General features: G+C 44.2%; 1 protein-coding gene across 1 annotated transcript; it reads right to left on the bottom strand.

The window, feature by feature from the left end:
• Window positions 1-17,763: 17,763 nt before the first annotated feature.
• LOC135553955 (pyruvate dehydrogenase (acetyl-transferring) kinase isozyme 2, mitochondrial-like) lies at window positions 17,764-26,319 on the bottom strand. Its single transcript, XM_064985917.1, has 11 exons — window positions 26,066-26,319; window positions 25,307-25,448; window positions 23,116-23,187; window positions 22,661-22,845; window positions 21,717-21,806; window positions 21,400-21,477; window positions 21,146-21,222; window positions 20,893-20,991; window positions 19,783-19,893; window positions 19,458-19,571; window positions 17,764-19,336 (listed from the first exon to the last, which is right to left on the bottom strand). The coding sequence occupies exons 1-11, from the start codon at window positions 26,181-26,183 to the stop codon at window positions 19,193-19,195; spliced, it is 1,230 nt and encodes a 409-aa protein (XP_064841989.1). The 5' UTR covers window positions 26,184-26,319; the 3' UTR covers window positions 17,764-19,192.
• Between the last annotated feature and the right edge of the window lie 1,098 nt (window positions 26,320-27,417).

The raw sequence follows: 27,417 nt of genomic DNA on the forward strand, positions 1-27,417 counted from the left end.
GCCTACCATCTCGTGCGCATCAGGGAGGGGGACGAGTGGAAGACGGCGTTTAACACTCCGTTAGGGCACTTTGAATACCGGGTTCTTCCTTTCGGCCTCGTTAACGCTCCAGCTGTCTTTCAGGCACTAGTTAACGACGTCCTGAGAGACATGCTGAACATTTTTGTTTTCGTTTACATGGACGATTTCCTGATTTTTTCACCGTCTCTCTCGATTCATGTTCAGCACCTGCGACGCGTCCTCCAGCGCCTTTTGGAGAACTGTCTTTATGTGAAGGCTGAGAAGTGCACTTTTCATGCCGCCTCTGTCCCTTTTCTCGGTTCCGTTATTTCCGCTGAGGGCATTAAGATGGATCCCGCTAAGGTCCAGGCTGTCATTGATTGGCCCGTTCCTAAGTCACGCGTCGAGCTGCAGCGCTTTCTGGGCTTCGCTAATTTCTATCGTCGTTTCATCCGTAATTTCGGTCAGGTGGCAGCTCCCCTCACAGCCCTTACTTCTGTTAAGACGTGCTTTAAGTGGTCCGTTTCCGCCCAGGGAGCTTTTGATCTTCTTAAGAATCGTTTTACATCCGCACCTATTCTTGTTACACCTGACATCTCTAGTCAGTTTGTTGTTGAGGTTGACGCGTCAGAGGTGGGCGTGGGAGCCATTCTTTCTCAGCGCTCTCTCTCTGACGGCAAGGTCCATCCTTGCGCGTTTTTCTCTCATCGCTTATCGCCGTCAGAACTTAACTATGATGTTGGTAATCGCGAACTGCTCGCCATCCGCTTAGCCCTAGGCGAATGGCGACAGTGGTTGGAGGGGGCGACCGTTCCTTTTGTCGTTTGGACTGACCATAGGAACCTTGAGTACATCCGTTCAGCCAAACGACTTAATGCGCGTCAGGCTCGTTGGGCTCTGTTTTTCGCTCGTTTCGAGTTTGTTATTTCTTATCGTCCGGGCTCAAAGAACACCAAGCCTGATGCTTTATCTCGTCTCTTCAGTTCTTCTGAGGTCTCCACCGACCCCGAGGGGATTCTCCCTGAAGGGCGTGTTGTCGGGTTGACTGTCTGGGGAATTGAGAGGCAGGTAAAGCAAGCACTCGCTCACACTCCGTCGCCGCGAGCTTGTCCTAGGAACCTTCTGTTCGTTCCCGTTCCTACTCGTCCGGCCGTTCTTCAGTGGGCCCACTCTGCCAAGTTAGCCGGCCACCCCGGCGTTCGGGTACGCTCGCTTCCATTCGCCAGCGTTTCTGGTGGCCCACTCGGGAACGTGACGCGCGTCGATTTGTCGCCGCTTGTTCGGTCTGCGCGCAGACTAAATCTGGGAACTCTCCTCCTGCCGGCCGTCTCAGACCGCTTCCCATTCCCTCTCGACCGTGGTCTCACATCGCTTTAGATTTCATCACCGGACTGCCTTCATCAGCGGGGAAGACAGTTATTCTTACGGTTGTCGATAGATTCTCTAAGGCGGCTCATTTCATTCCTCTCGCTAAGCTCCCTTCTGCTAAGGAGACGGCTCAGATCATTATCGAGAATGTTTTCCGAATTCATGGCCTTCCGTCTGACGTCGTTTCCGACAGAGGCCCGCAGTTCACGTCTCAATTTTGGAGGGAGTTTTGCCGTTTGATTGGGGCTTCCGTCAGTCTCTCGTCCGGCTTTCATCCCCAGTCTAACGGTCAAGCCGAACGGGCCAATCAGACTGTTGGTCGCATTTTACGCAGTCTTTCTTTTCGTAACCCTGCGTCTTGGTCAGAACAGCTCCCCTGGGCAGAGTACGCCCACAACTCGCTTCCCTCATCTGCTACCGGTCTATCTCCTTTTCAGAGTAGCCTCGGGTACCAGCCTCCGCTGTTCTCATCTCAGCTCGCCGAGTCCTGCGTCCCCTCCGCTCAGGCTTTTGTCCAGCGTTGCGAGCGCACCTGGAAGGGGGTCAGGTCGGCACTTTGCCGTAATAGGGCGCAGACTGTGAGGGCCGCTAATAAGCGTAGGACCAAGAGTCCTAGATATTGTTGCGGTCAGAGAGTATGGCTCTCCACTCAGAACCTTCCCCTTAAGACAGCTTCTCGCAAGTTGGCCCCGCGGTTCATTGGTCCATTCCGTATTTCCCAGGTCATTAATCCTGTCGCAGTGCGACTTCTTCTCCAGCTATCTTCGTCGCGTTCACCCGGTCTTCCATGTCTCCTGTGTTAAGCCCGTTCTTCGCGCCCCCGCTCGTCCCTCCCCCCCCATCCTTGTCGAGGGCGCACCCATCTACAGGGTTCGTAAGATTTTGGACATGCGCCCTCGGGGCCGTGGTCATCAGTACCTAGTGGATTGGGAGGGGTACGGTCCTGAGGAGAGGAGTTGGGTTCCCTCTCGGGACGTGCTGGACCGTTCGCTGATCGATGATTTCCTCCGTTGCCGCCAGGTTTCCTCCTCGAGTGCGCCAGGAGGCGCTCGGTGAGTGGGGGGGGTACTGTCATGTCTTGTTATGTCTGTTCCTGTCCTTTCTCTTCACTCTGTCTCTCTCTGCTGGTCTTTTTAGGTTACCTTCTCTGTCTCTCATTCTTCAGCTGTTCTACATCTCCCCTAACTAGCTCATTCACTCTTTCACACCTGTTCTCTCTTCCCCCTCTGATTAGGTCTCTATTTCTCTCTCTGTTCCTGCTACTTTCAGTGTCTGATTCTTGTTTGTGTTTTTGATGCCAGAAGCAAGCTGTCGTCTCGTTTGCTTCCACCTTGTCCTATCCTGTCGGAGTCTGCCTGGCAGGTGCATCCTGCACTATACTACGTTCTTTTTGTTCCATTGTCAACGTTGGAAGAGGATTTATGCCATTCCTGTTTTTCATTAAAGAACTCTGTTTTCTGTTAAAACCGCTTTTGGGTCTTCACTCAAGTACATAACACTTGTTCTCCCCACCGTATATATGTTCTTATTCCATTCCTTTACTTAGATTTGTGTGTATTATGTAGTTGTTGTGGAATTGTTAGATTACTTGTTAGATATTGCTGCACTGTCGGAACTAGCAAAATGCTTGTGCTTCTACACTCGCAATAACATCTGCTAACCATATGTATGTGACCAATAAAATTTGATTTGATTACAAGTAAGTTACTCTTGTGGTCTTTGACCACACTGTGTTGTTACTTTGGTGAGTATAAACTCATGCATCGTGCAAAAAAAATCACCAAATATAAATACCAGTGTAGCCAATATACACAAGCAATATTCTCCGACGGCGACATATTTCATATCATCTGACAAAATGACACACTGCTCAACTCAGCTCAGCCATAGACCAATGGAGCATCCACAGTTACAACCAATAGGTGACACTAAAAGACCCATATATGGACACATTTCATCCGAGTAGTTTGCAACGCAAACTCCATAGCCTTTCAAAATGGATTTACAATTCTTCCAATGCACCGCACGCAAACACACGCACTAAATAATTATGAGAAATATTATTATACACATATATTATACACATATACACATATATATATATATACTGAGTTTATAAAACATTAAGAACACCTACTTATTCCATGACAGACTGACCAGGTGAATCCAGGTGAAAGCTATGATCCCTTATTAATGTCACTTGTTGAATCCACTTCAATCAATGTAGATTTTTAAGCCTTGATACAATTGAGACCACTGCACTGAGGCTAGGAAACACTGTCATCCACGATAATCGAGAATGTCAATAAGCATTTCTCTACGGCTGGCCATGCTTTCCTACTGGCTATCCCAACCCCGGCCAACAGCTCCACAACCCCCACAGCTACTTGCCCAAGCCTTCCCAGCTTCTCCTCTACCCAAATCCAGATAGCAGATGTTCTGAACGAGCTGCCAGACCTGGACTTGTACAAATCAGCTAGGACAGACCATCTGGACCCTCTCTTTCTAAAATTATCTGCCGCCATTGTTGCAACCCCATTTACCAGTCTGTTCAACCTCTCTTTCATATCGTCTGAGATCCCTAAAGAATGGAAAGCTGCCGGGGTCGTCCCCCTCTTCAAAGGGGGAGCCACTCTAGACGCAAACTGTTACAGACCTATATCCATCCTGCCCTGCCTTTCTAAAGTCTTAAAGTCAAGTTAACAAACAGATCACTGACTATTTCAAATCCCACCGTACGTTCTCCGCTGTGCAATCCGGTTTCCGAGCTGGTCAATGCCTCATCTGGTTCACCAACTACTTCTCAGATAGCGTTCAGTGTGTCAAATCGGAGGGCCTGTTGTCCGGACCTCTGGCAGTCTCTATGTGGGTACCACAGAGTTCAATTCTGGGGCCGACTCTTTTCTCTGTATATATCAATGATGTCGCTCTTGCTGCTGATGATTGCTTGATCCACCTCTACGCAGATGACACAATTCAGCATACATCTGGCCCTTTGGACACTGTGTTAACTAACCTCCAAACGAGCTTCAATGCCATACAACACCCCTTCCATGGCCTCCAACTGCTCTTAAACTCTAGTAAAACAAAATGCATGCTCTTTAACCGATCACTACCTGCACCCGACTAGCATCACTACTTTGGACGGTTCTGAATATGTAGACAACAACAAATACCTAGGTGTCTGGCTAGACTGTAAACTCCTCTTCGAGACTCATATGAAGCATCTCCTATCCAAAATTAAATCTAGAATATTTCACAACAAAGCCTCCTTCACTCACGCTGCCAACATACCCTGGTAAAACTGACTATCCTACCGATCCTCGACTTCGGCGATGTCATTGTTCGAGGTTATTTTGTCACTCTACTCAGCATACTGGATGCAGTCTATCACAGTGCCATCCGTTTTGTCACCACCCACCACTGCAACCTGTATGCTCTCGTCGGCTGGCCCTCGCTACATATTCGTCGACAGACCCACTGGCTCCAGGTAATCTACAGTGGAGAGAACAAGTCTGTGACACACTGCCGATTTTGCAGGTCCCAGCCTTGTGCAGGTCTACAATTTTATCCCTGATGTCCTTACACCCTCTCTGGTCTTGGCCAGTGTGGAGAGGTTGGAGTCTGTTTGATTGAGTGTGTGGACAGGTGTCTTTTATACAGGTAACGAGTTCAAACAGGTGCAGTTAATACAGGTAATGAGTGGAGAACAGGAGGGCTTCTTAAAGAAAAACTAACAGGTCTGTGAGAGCTGGAATTCTTACTGGTTGGTAGGTGATCAAATACTTATGTCATGCAATAAAATGCAAATGAATTACTTAAAAATCTAGATTCCGTCTCTCACAGTTGACATGTACCTATGATAAAAAATTACAGACCTCTACATTCTTTGTAAGTAGGAAGACCTGCAAAATAGTATGTCTTTGTATGTATGTCTTTGCTAGGTAAAGCTCCGCCTTATCTTAGCTCACTGGTCACCATAACAACATCCACCCGTAGCACGCGCTCCAGCAGGTATACAGTGCCTTGCGAAAGTATTCGGCCCCCTTGAACTTTGCAACCTTTTGCCACATTTCAGGCTTCAAACATAAAGATATAAAACTGTATTTTTTTGTGAAGAATCAACAACAAGTGGGACACAATCATGAAGTGGAACGACATTTATTGGATATTTCAAAGTTTTTTAACAAATCAAAAACTGAAAAATTGGGCGTGCAAAATTATTCAGCCCCCTTAAGTTAATACTTTGTAGCGCCACCTTTTGCTGCGATTACAGCTGTAAGTCGCTTGGGGTATGTCTCTATCAGTTTTGCACATCGAGAGACTTTTTCCCATTCCTTCCTCGAGCTCAGTGAGGTTGGATGGAGAGCATTTGTGAACAGCAGTTTTCCGTTCTTTCCACAGATTCTCGATTGGATTCAGGTCTGGACTTTGACTTGGCCATTCTAACACCTGGATATGTTTATTTTCGAACCATTCCATTGTAGATTTTGCTTTATGTTTTGGATCATTGTCTTGTTGGAAGACAAATCTCCATCCCAGTCTCAGGTCTTTTGCAGACTCCATCAGGTTTTCTTCCAGAATGGTCCTGTATTTGGCTCCATCCATCTTCCCATCAATTTTAACCATCTTCCCTGTCCCTGCTGAAGAAAAGCAGGCCCAAACCATGATGCTGCCACCACCATGTTTGACAGTGGGGATGGTGTGGTCAGGGTGATGAGCTGTGTTGCTTTTACGCCAAACATAACGTTTTGCATTGTTGCCAAAAAGTTCAATTTTGGTTTCATCTAACCAGAGCACCTTCTTCCACATGTTTGGTGTGTCTCCCAGGTGGCTTGTGGCAAACTTTAAACAACACTTTTTATGGATATCTTTAAGAAATGGCTTTCTTCTTGCCACTCCTCCATAAAGGCCAGATTTGTGCAATATACGACTGATTGTTGTCCTATGGACAGAGTCTCCCACCTCAGCTGTAGATCTCTGCAGTTCATCCAGAGTGATCATGGGCCTCTTGGCTGCATCTCTGATCAGTCTTCTCCTTGTATGAGCTGAAAGTTTAGAGGGACGGCCAGGTCCTGGTAGATTTGCAGTGGTCTGATACTCCTTCCATTTCAATATTATCGCTTGCACAGTGCTCCTTGGGATGTTTAAAGCTTGGGAAATCTTTTTGTATCCAAATCCGGCTTTAAACTTCTTCACAACAGTATCTCGGACCTGCCTGGTGTGTTCCTTGTTCTTCATGATGCTCTCTGCGCTTTTAACGGACCTCTGAGACTATCACAGTGCAGGTGCATTTATACGGAGACTTGATTACACACAGGTGGATTGTATTTATCATCATTAGTCATTTAGGTCAACATTAGATCATTCAGAGATCCTCACTGACCTTCTGGAGAAAGTTTGCTGCACTGAAAGTAAAGGTGCTGAATAATTTTGCACGCCCAATTTTTCAGTTTTTGATTTGTTAAAAAAGTTTGAAATATCCAATAAATGTCGTTCCACTTCATGATTGTGTCCCACTTGTTGTTGATTCTTCACAAAAAAATACAGTTTTATATCTTTATGTTTGAAGCCTGAAATGTGGCAAAAGGTCGCAGAGTTCAAGGAGGCCGGATACTTTCGCAAGGCACTGTATCTCACTGGTCATCCCCAAAGCCAACACCCACTTTGGCCGCCTTTCCTTCCAGTTCTCTGCTGCCAATGACCTGAACGAATTGCAAAAATCGCTGACACTGGAGACTTATATCTCCCTCACTAACTTTAAGCAGCTTTAAGCAGCTTACTGATTGCTGCAGCTGTCTGTACATAGCCCATCTGTAAATAGCCCACACAACTACCTACCTCATCCCCATATATATATATATATTTTTTTTTTGCTCTTTTGCACACCAGTATTTCTACTTGCACATCATCATCTGCACACCTATCACTTCAGTGTTGATTTTCTAAATTGTAATTACTTCGCTACTATGGCCTATTCACTGCCTTACCTCCTTATTCCGTTTGCACACACTGTATATAGATTTTTTTCTATTGAGTTATTGACTGTACTTTTGTTTATCCTTTGTGTAACTCTGTGTTCGTGTCGCACTACTTTTTTATCTTGGCCAGGTCGCAGTTGTAAATGAGAATTTTTTCGGAACTGGCCTACCTGGTTAAATAAAGGTGAAATTAAAAAAATAAAGACACAGATTGTGTATGTGTGCCATTCAGAGGGTGAATGGGCAAGACAAAAGATTGAGGTGCATTTGAACGGGATATGGTAGTAGGTGCCATGCACAACGGTTTGTGTCAGAACCACAACGCTGCTGGGTTTTTCATGCTCAACAGTTTCCTTTGTGTATCAAGAATGGTCCACCACTCAGAGAACATACAGCCAACTTGACACAAATGTGGAAAGCATTGGAGTCAACATGAGCCAGCATCCCTGTCGAGTGCTTTCCACACCTTGTAGAGTCCATGCCCCAACGAATTGAGACTGTTCTGAAGGCAAAAGGGGGGAAGGTGTTCCTAATGTTTGGTATACTCAGTGTATATAATAAATTAGGTTGAAATGTCCATATCAAGAATTGAAATGACTGGAAAATGCAGTTCAAAACGTCATAAAAGTGCCTCATCAAAACAAAATTCGAGCTTGATAATTCAAATGCTCCAAAGAGATGATCTATATTCTCTTGTTCATTCAACAGTAGCATAAGCTGCAAATTGCAAAGGAAAATGCATTTAGGCCAACCTTTACTTGTAAATGAAGTTAATTCGTCTGTCCTTCAGGGTGAACCTCTCGGTGACAACGTTGTAGAGGTCTTCATTATTCCTTTTGAGTTTGAAAAGTCTGTCTCGATTGACATGAGGGGCAAGGATGACAAAATAATCACGGCTGGCTTTCATTTGAACACTGAGATTGTCCAAAATGTTGAAAAACATTCCACTCATTGGCTGTCTCCCTCGGGTTACTCTGTCTGACAGTCCGAGTGTGGTGCATTTCTCCTCAAACTGATCATAAAAAGTGTCAGTCTTGTCTCATGCCATTACTGTTTTGCTGATGCGTAAACAGAGGAACCCCATGTCCATTTATTTTATTCTGGAGAACACAAAAGAGTACATAATTTCTCTGAAAATCTTCCCATAGACCATCAGCAGAAAGCCGGTCGAAGGATCTGACAGTCAGGTATCATATCCGGAGGCCATCAGCAGCGTCGCTGTCCTGATCGGATGATTTTCTGTCCCTTCCTCTGATGAAGGTCAGGAAGGGCAGGTATTGGTCTCCCTCTCTGAATTATACCAAGTTTTCTTGGAATATTGTTTGAGGTGCAGTCCATTTGTCAGGTTGTTTTTTCTAGCTAGCTAGTTCAATTCAGTTCAAGGGATGTGAGCGCCAAATTATACTGAACAAAAATATAAACACAACCTGCAACCATTTCAAAGATGTGACTGAGTTACAGTTTATATAAGGAAATCAATCAATTGAAATAAATACACTAGGCCCTAATCTATGGATTCCACATGACTGGGCAGTGGCACAGCCATGGGTGGGGCTGGGAGGGCACAAGCCTATCCACTTGGGAACCAGGACAATCCACTGGGGAACCATGCCCAGCCAATCAGACAATACCGAACGTGAAGAAGCCAGATGTGGAGTTCCTGGACTGGCATGGGTACACGTGGGCCGTGGTTGTGATGCTGGTTTGACGTACTGCAAATTCTCTAAAACAACATTGGAAGCGGCTTATGGTAGCTAAATGAACAATAAATTATGTGGCAACAGCTCTGGTGGACATCCCTGTATTCAGCATGTCAATTGCATGTTCCCTCAAAACTTGAGGCATCTATGGCAGTGTGATGTGTGTCAAAACTACACATTTTAGTGACCTTTTATTGTCCCCAGCACAAGGTACACCTGTGTAAAGACCATGCTGTTTAATCAGCTTCTTGATATGCCACACCTGTCGGGTGGATGGATTATTATCACAAAGGAGAAATGCTCACTAAAAGGGATGTAAACTAATTTGTGCACAAAGTTTGAGAGAAATAAGCTTTTTGTGCGTATGGAACATTTCTTTGATATTTTATTTCTGCTCATGAAACATTGGACCAACACTGTTGCGTTTATATTTCGGCTCAGTATTTGTCGACACATCCAAATGTGCAGAGTTTACCCCAGGCTTACCCACACAATATGTTTAGGCAATACGCATGCGCAAAATATGAAATTGTCTCAATGCAACGAATGATGTTAGGCAAAGCAGCAAAGCTTATACTGACCTTGTCCATAGATAGTGACTGGATTCATAAAAGGTCGCGCAGGTCAATGATTTTAATGGATGGGCATGCATACCTGGGGCCTTTCCTGAGGTCTTTGATGCAGTTTTAGCACACTTTTTGGATTTTGAGCATAAAAACCACCAGAATTATTGACAATGTCATTTTATTGTATTAGATTATTACAAGGGTGTGCACTGTCTACCCTGCCTACCCTGACTGCACTTCACTGTGTATATCCAATGCCTCAACGTGGATACTCAATACAGTAAATGGAAAAGTAGAAGTGAAAAACTTTGATCGACACAAAATCGCGTTCATGTCAAATCTCACTGCTCTGTCTTCAGCACCCCGCGTCGTTTCGCCATCTGCCATGTCTCCGCTAGAGGAGGATTTTCCATCTACCTCAACCACAGACGAAACCACACAAATTGACCCGCTTTGTGAGGATGCTTTCCGCCATCAACTAAGGCCTGCAGAACACATGCAAACAGTTTGCCAGCAAGACCATCTAATTCACTCGGCTCTTTAACTAAAGGTCATTGTATTGCATTCCATTTTATCGTGTGTCTTTCCAATATCTTAGGCATGGACTCAACAACATGTCTCTCAAATGTAATAAGTCAACACTCATAAATGCATAGAAGAACATTCATGTGGCTTTTAAGCTTGGGAATGACCTCCCCTTTAATATCAGTAATAAATCGCCCTAAGATCCATACAAGGTCCCCCAATATCACCATAACATCCCCATATCGTCTCCATAACACCCCTGTAATATTCCCATAATGTCCCCATAATATTTCCATCCCCTCACTTACTGTTTCTTAATATAATGCCTTAGCCATGGCCCCTGGATAGTAATGTTACGTGCCAATCAGAAAATGTTTCTGCAATTATCGATCACAGCCACATGAGTGTGCCACCCCCTTATAATTGCCAGGGTCCATGCATTGCAGGTGAATAGAATATCTACGTTCTTTCACCAGTTGGTGACTGAGGGTCAATGGGAACCTCTATAATACAGTAAAGTATTGTGAAAGTTGACTCTTTCCCTCTTACTTTAAAGGTAAGACTTAACAGGATTTACTCTTTGCATGACCAGGGATGAGTTGATTAACTTTGAGTAACAACAAGAAGTAATAAACACTTTTGATAATCAACGCTTGCAATACTCATGCTCCAATTGACTTTTGCTGTCAATTACGTGTAAATCACTAGAAACATCACTAGGACCTGATGTAATGTACAATGTACGGTATGAAGCGTATATGTGTTGAAGGTATTGGATTTAATTATGGGTGCTGTTCATACTGCCTTCCCATGAATGGTGAAAATTAACTTCAAATCAATCTGAATTTTTATTAGCACTCCAAATCAAGTCAACAGGACTAAGTGTTCCCACCTACGAACAACCTGCCCCTGTCTCTCCCTGCAACGTGTTGAAAAGGCAAAGGAACAATTATGCAATGGTGTCATATGAAGAGTAGGCCTGTTAGTACATAGTTTTTCCTATCCCTGTTGGTGTATGCACATGACCACATGAATTTCCCCCTGGTGGGATAATAAAGTTGATCTGAATCTAAATCTGGTGAGTTTTCTTTCCCTGGCTAACCACGATAGGCTACAAGGCTCAGATGCTACTTTTAGCACCCAACCCAACCTGCACATGACACCACATGGAGTGATCCGGTCCCGGTATTCTGTTACAGTGTAGCTGTCGGCATAGTGACAAAGTGACGTGCGTCTTTGAGGTCATCAGTGTCCCAGCCAACTGGATGAAAGGGACACATGCTCTGGGTACACCGTTGGCACACCTCGTGGGGCCTTCCGAAAAATTCCCTTGACAAGTTGGTCCAACGTTGCAGTAAACACTTGCCCAACAAGCCTTATGTAGAGTGGTGGAAATAATCAGGGAACATCTATTTTCACTGCACCATGTCCTCCCAGTAGCAATGGAAAGATCCCGCATAGAATGTCCCCTTATTGATAGCACAGACCTGATAGTTTCCAGAGATTGTCTTATGTCGAGAGGCAAGTACGGGACCCAACGCTGTATTCCTGGAATCCCTTTGCCTTTTCCTGTCAACCCGTCAAGGAAGTGATATTTATGGTACTGGATCTTTTGAATCCACCCTAAGGGTTACGTAAATACTACGATAGTGACTTAACATCAAGCTGACAGGAATAGATACTTCAGTAGATGCTTTTCCTTTAATTGACATGTAAAACTGTGACAGCCCGTGTAATTAAACTGTTACAGCTGTCCTTTTCGGCACATGTCCCAAAGGGAAGTGTTAGCCTCATTTGGTACGGACAGTCTTTTAACTAAAATCGTCACTTTAATGCAAAATAATAGGCATGTGAGACATGCCATTACACTCAACAGATGTCACCAAAGCAGCCCTCCTTTCTTCCACTGAGCTTGCAATGAATACCATTGGATAATAATTCAATGTTGTTCTAGTCTAGTGCAAAGATTCATCCAATCAATCCCTTAATCAATATGGGCTCTGTTACTGTTAGTGTGTCGGAGGACTGCACCTTCCAATGAAGCTACACCATCTCTTTACAGACAAAAAAAGGATTCATCCTCCCATCTCTGACATAGCTGTTATCTTTTGATAGAGATCAGAAGCCCGATCGTCCTGAAAAGGGAGAGGCAGATGTATCATTGCAGCATAAATTGGCATAGTAGGCCTGATAGTAGTAGGCCCGATTACCGACGAGACGGCCTACAGAGAGGAGGTAGGCACTCTGACTGCGTGGTGCCAGGTAAGCAAGCTCTCCCTCAACGTTAGCAAAACAAATAAGCTGATTGTGGACTTCAGAAGGAACCCGGTTGGGCATATCCTCATCAAGTGGGCCGGACACCGTGGTGAAGAAGGCACGGCAACAACTCTTCAACCTCAGGAGGCTGAAGAAATGTGGCCTATTCCCAAGGACCCTCACAGTGTTCTACAGGAGCATACTGAGTTTCCGTACCTGGCTACATCACGGCAAAAATTGTCAGACTGCCCTCCCCCCACTTGCTGCTCCCCATATGGATATTCCACCCCCCACCCACATTTACATTGCCCCACACCCCAATGGACATTTATCATTGTTACAGCTGTAAATATATTTTGGATTTTTTAATTATTATTTTTATTCACTTCTCACTTTTCATTCACTCCCCACGCTGCTTCCCCTATGGACATTCTACACTGCTACAATTGTACATTTGTATATATAATTGTATTATTTTCCTCCTTTTTAACCTGCACTGTTGGAGCATAAGGATTTTTACTGTACTCTGCGATTACATCTACGACCCTGTGCACACGACTAATAAACTCATCTAATCTAATGTGTACAGTATGTGTTTTAGTTATGTCACATTCAGGTCATTACTCACAGGAAGTTGTGTTTTTTGCAATTTACGGATAGATTTTCCTCTGGTTTTCGCCTGCCATATCAGTTCTGCTATACACAGACATTATTTTAATAGTTTTGGAACAGAGTGTTTTCTATCCAATGCTACCGAATATATGCATATCCTAGCTTCTGGGCCTGAGTAACAGACAGTTTACTTTGGGAATGTCATCCGGAATTCCGAACAAAAACCAGTCTCCAAAACAGGTTATGTCACATCCAGGTCACTACTCACAGAAAGTTGTGTTTTTTTGCAATATTCAGTGTGATAGGCTACTATAGATAGAAGTCTTGTTGAACTTTGGTTTGAACTAAAACAGGGATGCTAGCCCCAATCATGTCCACCACACCCGGTGTATTAAATGGCACGTCTCTTACACATACAGACTTGGTTACCACCTGGGTACATAGTCAGGCTCCGTGAAGTCAGGGACACAATCAGAAAACGCTGATACTGATCTTTAAAAACCCAGATACTCAAGCAGAGAGAACGCAAGTGTATATGAACAACGAGAGGCAGTTTGTGATGCAAGCCATGGTGTGCTTTAGTGTTGAGGAAAAGAGGTCACTGACACGCATGAACACGCACACACACTGTCTGGAGTCAGAGAACAGGCAGCTCTCTTCCCTTCCCTTTTTGTGTGCGTTCTCAGCAAATAGCATTTGCCAAGTCATCAGCAGCTGACACTAGGCTGCACGGCGCCCCAGATGCAGGTTCGCGTTTTTTGTCATGAATCTTGTTTTGGAGGCAGCTTTTCAGAGTGGTACTAGCTGGCACAGCCACAAAGTCTTCAAATCTTATTTTAAACCTCACCTTAACCACACTGCTAACCCTAATGACTAACCCTAACCGTAACGGGTGCTGAGGAGCATTTTTCTCTGCTAATACCGGAGTAATAAAGGCCTAGTTCGCAAATTTTGTGGAGAAAAACAATACATGACTAAATGATTAGGCCTATATACTGTGCATTCGGAAGGTTTTCAGACCTCTTCACTTTATCCACATTTTGTTACATTACAGCCTTATCCTAAAATGGATTAAATTGTTTTCCCCCCCCCTCATCAATCTACACACAATACCCCATAATGACAAAACAAAAACAGGTTTTAAGACATTCTTCTTAATTTATGAAACATAACAGCAGTGTAGCCTAGTGGTTAGAGCGTTGGACTAGTAACCGGAAGGTTGAGAGTTCAAACCCCGAGCTGACAAGGTACAAATCTGTCGTTCTGCCCCTGAACAGGCAGTTAACCCACTGTTCCCAGGCCGTCATTGAAAATAAGAATTTGTTCTTAACTGACTTGCCTGGTTAAATAAAGGTTAAAGAAAACAAATAAATAAATAAAAAAAACACCTGAAATATCACATCTACATAAGTATTCAGACCTTTTACTCGGTACTTTGTTGAAGCACCCTTGGCAGCGATTACAGCCTCGAATCTTATTGGGTATGACGCTACAAGCTTGGCACATCTGTATTTGGGTAGTTTCTCCCTTTCAAGCTCTGTCAGTTTGGATGGGGAGCATCGCTGTACAGCTACTTTCAGTTCTCCAGAGTTCTTCGGCAGGGCCACTCAAGGACATTCAGAGACTTGTCCCGAAGCCACTTCTGCGTTGTCTTGGCTGTGTGCTTAGGATCATTGTCCTGTTGGCAGATGAACCTTCGCCACAGTCTGAGGTCCTGAGCACTCTGGAGCAGGTTTTCATCAAGTATCTCTCTGTACTTTGCTCTGTTTATCTTTCCCTCAATCCTGACTAGTCTCCCAGTCCCTGCCGCTGAAAAACATCCCCACAGCATGATGCTGCCACCACCATACTTCACCATAGGGTTGGTGCCAGGTTTCCTCCAGACGTGACACTTGGCATTCAGGCTAAAGTGTTTAATCTTGGTTTCATCAGACCAGTGAATCTCATTTTCTCATGGTCTGAGTGTTCTTTACCTGCCTTTTGGCAAACTTCAAGCGGTCTGTCATGTGCCTTTTACTGAGGAGTGGTTCTGTTTGACCAATCTACCATAAAGGCCTGATTGGTGGAGTCCTGCAGAGATGGTTGTCCTTCTGGAAGGTTCTCCCATCTCTACAGAGAAACTCTGGAGCTCTGTCAGAGTGACCATCATGTCCTTGGTCACCTCCCTGACCAAGGCCCTTCTCCCCCGATTGCTCAGTTTGGCCGGGTGGCCAACTCTAGGAAGAGCTTTGGTGGTTCCAAATTTCTTCCATTTCTTCCATTCTTCAATTTTAGAATAAGGCTGTGACATAACAAAACGTGGAAAAAGTCAAGGGCTCTCAAAACTTTCCGAATGCGCTGTATATATGTATTTTTTTTAATCAGGGGGTGCATTACCATTCGCACCTCTACCTCCCGTGGCTATGTCCTCACCTTAGAGTCCTATTGCAGTATGGATTGTATATTTATATAAAGCCATCAATGAGATTTTACATGACATACAGCTGAAAGGACATACATGTCATTTAGGCGTTTTGTGATCAGAAGTTAGTCAAGATGTTATCGAAACGTGGTCAACCCATTGAAATAGCCTTATAAAACTCAACCATTTAAGTGTGGGGCCTTTACTGTCCAGATATGGTTTACTACTTTGGGACACCCACCAAACAGTCATTCTCAAGACAGGTGCTTGGTCCATTCATACAGTACTGATGAACAGGAGCCAGGGGGAAATTACATTAACACAGCGGTGCTATGAGCCATTGGCAAAGACTCGGGTGCTTCGCATACCCAACCTTCACCCCAACCAGTCTGCCCACACTAGATTCACCAGGGCTTTATGTAACCTGTCTGTCTGTGCGTCAGAGTTCCTCTACCTCTACACGTCTGTTCATTCTTCCCTGGTTTCCAGTCTGCCCACTCAGCTCTTATCTCACTGAGGTGTGTCAGTGTACCAGACATGGACACGGGTGGATGTTTGCAGTCATAAAGACCTAATGCTGCCAAAGTCCCCACAAACACCCTGCATGGTGGGCAAAGTCTCCAGAAAGTCCCCTATGCACCCCACCTCTCTCTAGTCTGCTACCTCATTTTCCCATAGCAGGTCGTAAACAGTGGTGTAAAGTACTTAAGGAAAAATATTTAAAGTACTTTTGGGGGGGGGGGGTGTATCTGTACTTTACCATTAAAATTTTGACAACTTTTACTTCAATGCATTTTCACTGACACCCAAACGTACTCGTTACATTTTGAATTCTTAGTAGGACAGGAAAACTGTCCTATTCACAAATATTTTGGCAATTACATTTACCTTTGATACTTAAGTATATTTAAAAACGAAATACTTTTCTATTGTCACTCAAATAGTATTTTACTGGGTGACTTTCACTTTTACTTGAGTCATTTTCCATTAAGGTATCTTTACTTTTACTCAAGAATGACAACTGGGTACTTTTCACACCAACGGCCGTAAATACAGGGAGGTGGCAATGTGGAAGATAATTTGGTTGTATATGCTTGTTTTTAGCTAGATTAGAACACATTAGCCGAGTTATACTATGCATGAGTATTTAACTAAGTTTGTTGTTACAGTTGCTATGCTAAGTTGTTTTGACCCATCTTTTGAGTTTGGATTTCTTGTATCATTGTCATTAGAAAATTGAGAACCATTGTGCTATAAAAGCATGGAAAAGGGAATGTTGTCCGAATTGAACGTCAACTCATCGATCTTACTCTGATGACCATCTGTGGTACAAGATAGTCCCCCACACTCGTAGAAAAAGGGTTCCAAGACTTCAGAGGTTCATCATATTTTGAATCACTTCTCTGATCGAGCGACATGACTGGCGCAGGCATTGTGTTCACCACCGCCTCAAAATAACATATAGGCCTGACCAACCACGTCCACAAACGGCTGCTATACAAAATGTTCTAAAAATGAGAGGAGCACAGCAGTTGGACTCAGTGCGCAGACTTCGCACACACGGACAAAGGCACACCCATATACACTTTCCAGGAATGTACTCTTTCCAAGAAGGGGAAAATCTGTTTGACAGTGATGGAATAAACATCTGCAGAAGAAACGCATTATGAAACCATCCCAAGTTACCCGGTGTTGAAATATAAATCTCGCATGAAGCAACGGGAGATGTAAAAAAAAAATTGTTAAGGCGATTTAATTTTGTACTGTACTTACTATACATATGACTGTATAGTGTATCAGCAACAACTGAATGCCCAAAATTCAAATTCTGTAGATTTGTAGTGAGTCCCACAAAGGTGCCTTTGAAGGCAGTGGCCGCCTCAGAAAAACAGTACTTGGCATAACTCAGGTCTATATCTCCATGGATGGTTGGCTCCTGCACTTGTTGTTCTCTCTTGAAGAGACAGTTACATAAAGCTGGGCTGTGCTCTCCTCTCTGATTGGTTCCAAGGGCGCCGCCTGACGGGTTAAGATTGATTGCTTCCTGCAGCAGGCTCTCTCCATACCGGCCCCTTGTTTTCTGATAGCATGCATATGTTTAACTGTTCGAGAAAGATCAGGCAGTAGAGCTGAAATGCTGAGACTGACTCTGGATCAACACAGCAAGTCACAACGTTGACCTTAACTCAGTCATAAATGCTTACGCTGGCCTAAAGGCTGCTTATTTAGCAGATATGACTGACCTTTGACCTTAGCTGTGAAGTACAGCATCGAACTACTGCCACAGTTGTTGTTCATTCATGTGTTTGTTATTTAATCAAGACAACAAAGAAAAATAACTTCATTATTTGACATCATTTTACATAATCACTTTATTCCTAAAAATAAGACATTTGAAATGTACATTTTGTTCAATTCAAGTATAATGCAAACCAAACTGGTGTTTTGGCTTGATTAGAAGATACTGGGTCAGCTACAATTAGGGATGCGCACACACCTGGACCAATAGTGTTCACGCTATTGCAAAGCAGGACAAACTGTCACTACGGTAATACCATTAACAAACTTCTATAGTGCAGTCGTCCATCTTAGGAAATACATCTCCACATTTTCTTCGACCTCAAGCTAGTCACACAGGCAAGGAATTCCATCCAACACAATTACAAACTACACAGTCGGCTGTCTGCACTTGCTCGCGTTTTGGACATTTTGTTCAAGCTAATGGAAAGAAAACAATGTTGCGTATACATTTTTCTCACTGACCAATCCAAACAAAAGTAGGTCCACATACAATAAAGGATTTTTATACCAGGAAAACAATGACCAATTGGCTAATATTTGTGAACAATGTTCTGTCTGCATTCATAGGCACTTATCAAGGACATTAGAATGTTTGATGTTTGAAATGTGGGCCACTTGGCAATAGGCACTCATGAAATTTAACACACGTTTCACATACTATGTGATACAGTCGAGTAGTTATGTTGCTACAACTTCAACCTTCATAACAGGTTATAACTGGACATGGCTGATCTGACTAACAAAGGGAGGTGCCAACAAGGCTAACCAGTCGCTGGCTGTCACCGTGCTTTACAACAATGATAACTGATAAGTAACACCCCCTTTATGTGTGTTCTCCATACTCTGATAAGGATTTGAAATGATGCGACCTCCACTGAAACGACACTCAAATGAAGTGGCTATTCTTCACAGTGAATACCGTCATGACCACGTACCTTCTCAACTCTGAAATGGTCGATCCCATGTTCTACCGGAATGACAAGATCTCCCACTTCCGCCTTGGTCTTTCTCCTTCTCCGCCACCCCTCCTTCACTTTCATGCTCCCCTCCACTGTCAACCCCAAATCCAGGTGTTGTAAGCGGGACAGGAGGCTCCCGCTAAGGGCCTTGGTGTGGGATGGAGCATACAGATCAGACTACTCGTATTTGGGGAGCAATTTAATTTGAGATCTACAATCACTTGCACTTTGGAAGATGGCCTTTCTTAGGCAACTGGTTCGGTCCCCTCTCCCTGAACCCCCCCCCCCCCTCCTAGGAACACAACTTTAGTGGGGACAGGAAGTGAGTTGGTTCACCCACTTCCTGAAACAGGAAACCACTAGGGGTTTTAAAGCTGTGCAATCAGAAGATTATTCTCTTCTAGATCTCCTCCAGGATTGGTCGTAACGTCTTTCCCCCACCACCACGTCAACATTCGGTCCCATTGAGATTTGGCCCTTTTTCTCTCTCCTTAGGGCATAAGGTAATTGAAACGGTCAAAGTTCACTTGGCGACTCTGTATATGGCCAGGTCCAGCGGTTCTTTACTGGGAACACACCAGTCATCTGCCTCCAAGTTGACTTTGTAGTGTTTCAGAGCTGTCTTGTTGAACACAGGAAGCCTCTCCACTGAATCTGTGGACAATGCCTGAGGGAGAGAGCGGGGGATAGAAGATAGAGTTAGTGATTATCATGTCTAGGAATGTGACAACTTGACAGGTTATTAGTATCTGAGCTGTATAAGGAGGTAGTAGGTAGTTGCCTCTTACCTTCATGTGAATGACAGCGTCGGTACCGTGACCCTCCATCGAGTATAACTGCAGGTCTCCCTGGAAGTAACGCGCATAGAGGCGTGAAATGGGAAGCCCATAGCCAAAACCAGCCTGGAGGGACACACAACAGGGGAAAATGTTACAGCTAATGAAAATACATTGACATAGTTGGAACTATTAGCACGGTTAAAAATATAGGATCTTCGGTCTCAAGGTACAGAAATACTGCAACAAAAAACAAGGTCATCTAGTCGTAAGTATGGCTTCTGTGCGTTTTTAGGTTCTGTGAGGTTATATAAGTAGATGTGTATGTATCACGCACCAGTGGGGCCCGCTGATTGTCACCGAAGTCGGGTCTGGGAGCTGTGGAGTACATGTAGCTGAAGAGCGTCTCAATCTTTCTTAAGGGGACACCACCACCCCTATCCATCACCTAAAAAGAGAGAGAAAGAGAGCGAGATTACACACAGATTACGCTCACACCCATTTATTGACAATCTGGGTCCATTTAAGTAGAGTTATCACTGATTAACACTATATATATTGGGGCAAGAATACATGAACACAAATGCCAGAGAGAACATCGGGCCAGAAAGAAGAAAATGCTATGGTCATTAGGAATAATCAAGGCATCGAGTGCAGAGGTGAGCAGATGGACCTGGTGGAGGTGGATCAAATTCATTGAGACAGCCATAGTTTCACATTCACTACTGCTACGATTCTAATTGGGGGAAAGGTTAACGACACCAGCCAATAGCAGCTGTAGTTCATCCCTTACTAAATATGGCTAAACATACTTTGTCCAATCCTGTTAATGAGAGCATGGCTTAAGTGGCTCTTGATGAGAATGATGCCATGGATAACTCAATCAAGGCTGTACTAGGGGGTGAACTAGGCGGAGGGCACAATAGAGGAGAGCTAAGCTGTGGCACAACATTACAGCCAGCATCCTCTTTCTCTTACAAACCGTTGGGTTGATTCAAATAAGGATTTGTAGTGGTTACGCAATGAGGGAGTTCAATTGAATAACAGGATTGGGTTTACGGTTAGAGGTCACACAGGCGTATGTGTTGGTTCTATTTTGGGTTTGTTGTTTTGCGGTTTCATGGAGTTTAACGGGATTAGAAATGTTCACTTTTTTTAACCGAGTTTCCAACAGTTCTACACTTTGTCCCCAGTTCTCTCATCATCTTGGGGTGGCAGGGTAGCCTAGTGGTTAGAGCGTTGGACTAGTAACCAGAAGGTTAGCTGACAAGGTACAAATCTGTCGTTCTGCCCCTGAACAAGGCAGTTAACCCACTGTTCCTAGGCCGTCATTGAAAATAGAATTTGTTCTTAACTGACTTGCCGAGTTAAATAAAGGTAAAATCTTGATTCTAATTCCCGCAAGGCTAGATGAGCGCTGTGATTGGAAGTCTGCCCTGCCACTCACCTTGATTGACAGATCCTCTCCGCCAAGGGCCACCATGACTCTGATGGGTGGGAGGTTGTTGCTGTCTTCATTGGTCTCAATTGTAGCTCTCATGGCATTCTGGTGGACATCAAAAGAGACTGTTCAGGTACTTGTCAACACATGACATCTGACCACACGCCATCATAATTTGATATTACTGCCCTAAAGTCATGCAGCCAATGTTCTCCCCATCATCCACTTTGAGTTTTAAGATATCATTACACAGACTCACCTTGAAGAGTTCAAACAGCATGTGGTAGAGATGGGAGGGGATATAAGAGATCTGGATTGGATCTCTGACATTGTTGGCTGAAAAGGGAAATAATAACAGACTATGAAATCCCCATAGGTGCATCGGTTTATTTCCCTATTAATAGCTACTAATGTACCGCATGTCACGCTATTTAGCTTTTAAGATAATGTGTGAGTTTTTTTTCTTCAAATTCACATTAAGGGTGAGGGTGTATAGAGGCCTGCTCTGCTTACAGTTCATCTCCCTTAGCTCCAGCTCAGGGGCCCCGAGGTAGTACTGCTCACAGAGCATCTTGGCGCTCTCAAACGCATCTGGAGAGAAAGAGAGGAGGAGGAAAGAAAGAAATGTGATTAGCTGTTTCCGGCTGTCACTCCGCAAACAAAAATGAACATGATAGCCAAATGTAGACAGAGCCACTCTTTGTGAGTTATCGGCTTCAAATAAACAGAATAAGCACTTCAAAAACTGGGTCTTTCTATCACCCGAACACCTCATTTTCACCTTAGACCAATTTAATGAGCAAGCCCCAATGCCCCAAAGGTTCTCTAACCTCGAATCACTTCAGTGACATTACACAGGGAGTCAATGCACCCGATGGTGTTGGGGTGGGCTGGGTTGGTGTTCCCGTCGAAAACAAGTGCTGCAGAGAAAACGGGGACAAGGGGAGGAGGAGAGGAAAAGGGGGGGGGGGGGGGGAAGAGTTAGACTGTTACATGTGGTGGACCAAGTCCAAAATGTTTCGGTGAATGATTGAAAAAGGCAAAGACTGGGCAGGAGAGTACCGGCAAGGCCCAGTTCTGTTTGAATGACCTTGGACAAATAGGGCTGAGGTGGGTGGAGTGGGAAAAAAGTGGTCCAAACTCTAAGAGCAGTTTGAACCTGTTTTTCATTGGTTGCATAAGAGCTGACAACACAAAACGCTGTACCCATAGCACAGCATGGACACTACTTATCCTACTACAGTTGGATAAATTCTAGAGGCAAAAACGAGTAAAATGTGTTCTTTATTCTCTTAACAACCCTATTTCCTGTCTTATAGTCAAGCCTCCGGGCTGAGACGGTCAAAAAGAATCTAGCTCAGCATGTGCAAGCACCTCTGCCAGTCTTTCCATTACAACCCTTGTATAACTGGTTGCCAGCACAATTAGAACACTACTTGGATGTGTGTCAAGACGAACAGTGTAAGCATTAATCTCAGCTTCAAACGGCTTGTTTAATGCCAGGGCCAAATTGTTGCATTGCCTTCTGCTTGAGTTGCAGGTTCAGTTAAGGGGAACTGGATTGGTCAAGGCCAAACTGATATAGGCGAATCCCTGTCAACCATCAGCAACAGCTATTTTCTAAGAATTGCTCCCCTGGAATTGGTGAGAGGTTGGCAAGTCCCAAAAACACATCCCCTAAACTATGTTAGAAAATAAACAGATAGCTTTAACTGACAAGCTTATTTTGAACTAATCCATGTGGAATGCCTGTGACCTCAGAGGCGGGACTTACTGTGCTGGTTGATGAGCATGCGGATGGAGATACGGCTCATGTAGAATCGGTCCAGGAAGTACTGGATGTTCAGGCTAGTGACCGGGTCCTGGCCGAAGGAGTCTTTGTACTCGATGACGCCCTGCGCCATAGTGGGCACCACATCATTGTGCCTGTTCCTAATGGTCTCCAGGGACTCAACAAACCTGGAGAGAGGGAGAGAAAGGGGGCTGTCAATCTGAGTCTTTAACAATCCCCCCCCCCCAAAAAAAATAACCAGCTAGTTTTTCTGAGTTAGTATATGCTATTTAGAAGACGCTTTTATCCAATGCGACTTACAGTGAAGTCATACATTTCATGTACGGATGGCCCCAGTGGGAATCAAACCCTTCATCCATCTTGGCATTGCAAATGCCATGCTCTACTGCTCTACCGACTGAGCCACGCAGGACCACAATATGGAGGTGCAAACTTACGATTCCAAGACACTGTGGTCGTCTGGGCTCTTGTCGAGGAAGTCCAGGATCTCCATAAGGCTTTGGATGTACCTAGGAGAGAGAGAAGGAAGAGTTGATTAGGTGACCTTGGTATTTGGATGTACCTAGGAGAGAGAGAAGGAAGAGTTGATTAGGTGACCTTGGTATTTGGATGTACCTAGGAGAGAGAGAAGGAAGAGTTGATTAGGTGACCTTGGTATTTGGATGTACCTAGGAGAGAGAGAAGAAAGAGTTGATTAGGTGACCTTGGTATTTGGATGTACCTAGCAGAGAGAGAAGGAAGAGTTGATTAGGTGACCTTGGTATTTGGATGTACCTAGGAGAGAGAGAAGGAAGAGTTGATTAGGTGACCTTGGTATTTGGATGTACCTAGGAGAGAGAGAAGGAAGAGTTGATTAGGTGACCTTGGTATTTGGATGTACCTAGGAGAGAGAGAAGAAAGAGTTGATTAGGTGACCTTGGTATTTGGATGTACCTAGGAGAGAGAGAAGAAAGAGTTGATTAGGTGACCTTGGTATTTGGATGTACCTAGGAGAGAGAGAAGGAAGAGTTGATTAGGTGACCTTGGTATTGCCACGTTACAATCAAACAGCCATCGTCAACATTTGTTTAAATACTGAGATGAAAAAAAAAAACATTGACTCGCAATAGTAAAGCCAAAGGCTATTGGGTCTCAGGCTCTGTCAAAAGAGACTGATAGTAGATAGGGAAGGTACTTTTGCACTGGTAATTTTCCAGTTGGCTTTTGGACCAGTTAGGTGCCATTCCTGCATCCCTGTCCCTGTCACTTTGGGTGTGGTTCACTCCTGTTTGTGTGTCGGGGGAACACTTTTTAGCTACCCCTATCTGACCTCCACACAACAAGAGATGGGAACTCCGCAGTCCCAGCCCCTCTCCTCCACCAATCAGAGGGCAGTATGCCAAGAACATTCCACCCCCAGCTCCAACCACTTCCTTTACCTGCCTCCAAGGGAAAACAAGATTACATATCAGGGCAGCGCACTGTGTCTTTTTTATATAGCGGGAACCTACTATCTATCATGTGCCAGTTATCATATTAATGATGGCAGTACAAATTGACACAACACATTATATTACCGTTTGCTACACAGCTGTTAGATTATTAGATGATCAATCCCAATTGACTAGATGTGTAATTAGAGCTATGTGTAAATATAATGGTGATCTAACTATGGCCACTAAATCAAATTGTTCACCTCAGGAATAAGGGAAGTGTGTTTTTTCTTCGTTTGAAAGTCTTTCTCCGGGTTCAGTGTGATGTTCCCTGCTCACAGCAACGTTCATTTTACGTCTTCCCGACTCCACCAGAGGCAGATCGTTACAACACAGCAGTACACAGCTACTTTTGGAACGTGTGCTCTCGCAGCCACGTGCAAGAAAAACATCTTCCCGTTTGTAGCCGGGGCGCGCAAACTGGAGACACGTTTCATCATTCAGCCCATTGGCATAAACATCCTACAGAGCTACGTACACGCCCGATGTGCTCGATGTGTTATCGGTGGACACCTCTGGTCATAAAACTCTGTCATACCAAGAAAATACACCAAATAATACCATACGGATTCAAATCATGTTATACCGTAGAAGTGCAATAACATGATCAAATTGAGTTCTGGCATTCCAATGCACATTCTAAAACATCAGATTTCAGCCGTTTATTTTTTTCCTGTAAAGGTATTTTGTGACTTCCTTCATCAAAACCCAAAGTGCAATAATATACTTCCATTGGCTATTACACAAGTGCAATGGTACAGTTTGCACTTGAAGTTCCCCTTTCGCACTCTGGAGTGCGCGGAGCGGTCAGAGACGTAGGCTACTGTACTCCCCCCGTTTCAACTGTTCCTGCCAAGACAACACTGAGTCAAAAACAACGAGGGGAGGGAGGGAACTGGGACAAAGTTCACAGCGCGAGTGAGTGGCGCACAGCTGGGACACTAGAGCTATGCAATGGCCAAATGACCATGACAACAACGTTGCTTAATCAAACCCCGGGTATGTGCGCTATTCTGCAAACAATAAACACGTTTGTGCTGACACTGTGGCACAACATATCCCGATTATAGTATATAGAGGGCGACAATATATGCTACTGTCCCGTTAAAAGTTTACGTTTTCGGATAGGTTTCTGATTGCTCTAGCTGTCTCTTACCAGCGTTGCACCAGCTGCACCGATGGTGTGGTCAACAACCGGTCCGGCAAGAGGTTGAGCTCTTTCATGATGTTGGACAACCGGACGGGGAGTTCTTGTCTGAGGAAGGCGAAGGATGTCTTCTCGCAGGCATTTGTAGAACCTGGAGATGGTCGGTGTCAAAGTTAGATAAGCTAGAGCAAAAGTGCTTGAGGATATATCAAAGCAATTGTGTAATAATAATAATAGCTATTATTTATCCTCATTATCACCTGTACATGCCAAACTATGGCCAGACAGGCTTCTGCCTATTCCTTCAGTATCTCATATCGTTACTGAAAACCATGGTAACGTTGTAGTCTATATTTACACAGTATGAGTGGCTTGCTGGAACAACCACGTTTCCTTACGTAAACATGTTCAGTACATGCGACTGCTGCTTGTGGTCAAACTTGAACCAGCCTACATCCGTAGGTAGTATTGTTTGCACAAGGGACAAGTCAGTGTAAACATATTGAAAAAGGATATCTAATTACCATAGTCAGTGTTGTAGTTTAGATTTAGATTATACCCCTATGTCTTGTATGGTTTAATTACCATTTTCTTTACATTTCCTACCATGTGTTACTCTGCAAGCCTACAAAACATACAATGATATCGCTCTATCAGTGTGCACGACGTTGAAATTAATATTGAAACATTGTGCGCTCGAATTATTTGCTGAGCAACATCATGGCATTGGAATTCAAAATTATGCCGTTGAGTTTGTATTCTACTCACCGAAATCCAAGAATTGCTTCATAGACAAAGGTGATGGTGAGAATTTAGAGAAATGGTCAATATGCTTTGGCACGTTGGCCAAAGCAGCGTTCTTCATCAGGAATCTGACAAACTTCATTATGCAAGGCAATTAAAAATCGTCAAGTAAAATCGAAATGTCCGTTCAGAACACAAGATGTATAGCTCCTGTCAGTTTAGGTCTGTCTCGAGTGTTTACGTTCAATGTTGATTTTCTGAAGATAGCGATAGTTGGAGTTGTCTTGAAGTAGACTTCTCCAGCCAATAGCGTTGCTTTATGCGCAGGGCTGGCCAATGAGAGTGGGCGGTCAGTGCGCAGTGCTAGGAACCCCCCTCACACACACAAGACATAGTCAACAACCCAACAGGGGCATGATGATGGTGTTGACAGATTGTGTGTGCCATCTATAATTTACATAACCTAAATTAACCTACTTGTAGTCTACTTCTGTCGCCTGTCTGGTAATAATCTCTGTTATGCTGTTGACAATACCATCTAAAACAGGAGGGTATCAATCAAGTGGTGCCGTTGTATGCTATAGTAGTAAACACGCCACCATAATCCTTTGATGGTGTTCATTCACAACGAGGTGAGAGTTGGAGTGCCACTGTGTTTCCATAACAAGGTGAGGCACAGTACATAGATAGGGAGAGAGAACGAGAACAGGCTTGGGTCGATGGTCAATGACAACAGCAGCAGTGAGGGACGGGAATCAAATGGTTAGAGTGGGCTGCTTATACCAGAGGCAGAGGGTTCGTATTGAGGACAACTGGCTACTATACTGAACTTTGAGTGGCGAGCTTTCTGGCATCCAGAGCTGCTGAGGCATTAGCCAAGTGGTGCTACACAGACTGGAAGAGGCTATAAGACAGGCTGGTTCCCAGACTTGCCCTCTACAAGATCATCAGCAGACTCCATCCCCATCTTCTGTCCAGCTCCCTTTGCTCAAGCCATGAACTGACCCTCTCTATCTTCAGAGGATGGAGCTTTCAAAGATTCGCCCTCTATTGGTTGAACCGTCATGATATATTGCTTGTTTGTTTTTTGCTCTTAAAAGGCTTTGAGATTCTATTGAAAGCACTATAGAAATGTAATAAATTATAATTAATTATCACCAGCCAAATTCCTCTTTAGTGTGTGTGTGTGTGTGTGTGTGTGTGTGTGTGTGTGTGTGTGTGTGTGTGTGTGTGTGTGTGTGTGTGTGTGCGCGTGTGTGTGTGAGAGAGAGCAAGAGGTAGACAGAGAGCACACTGCCCACAAAATGTGGTGGAAACAGCTGCACTTCCTAACCTTCTGCCAAATGTATGAGCATAGCTGAGACGCATAATTCCCT

Source organism: Oncorhynchus masou, chromosome 14 (assembly GCF_036934945.1).
Source record: "Oncorhynchus masou masou isolate Uvic2021 chromosome 14, UVic_Omas_1.1, whole genome shotgun sequence".
NCBI lineage: Eukaryota > Metazoa > Chordata > Actinopteri > Salmoniformes > Salmonidae > Oncorhynchus > Oncorhynchus masou.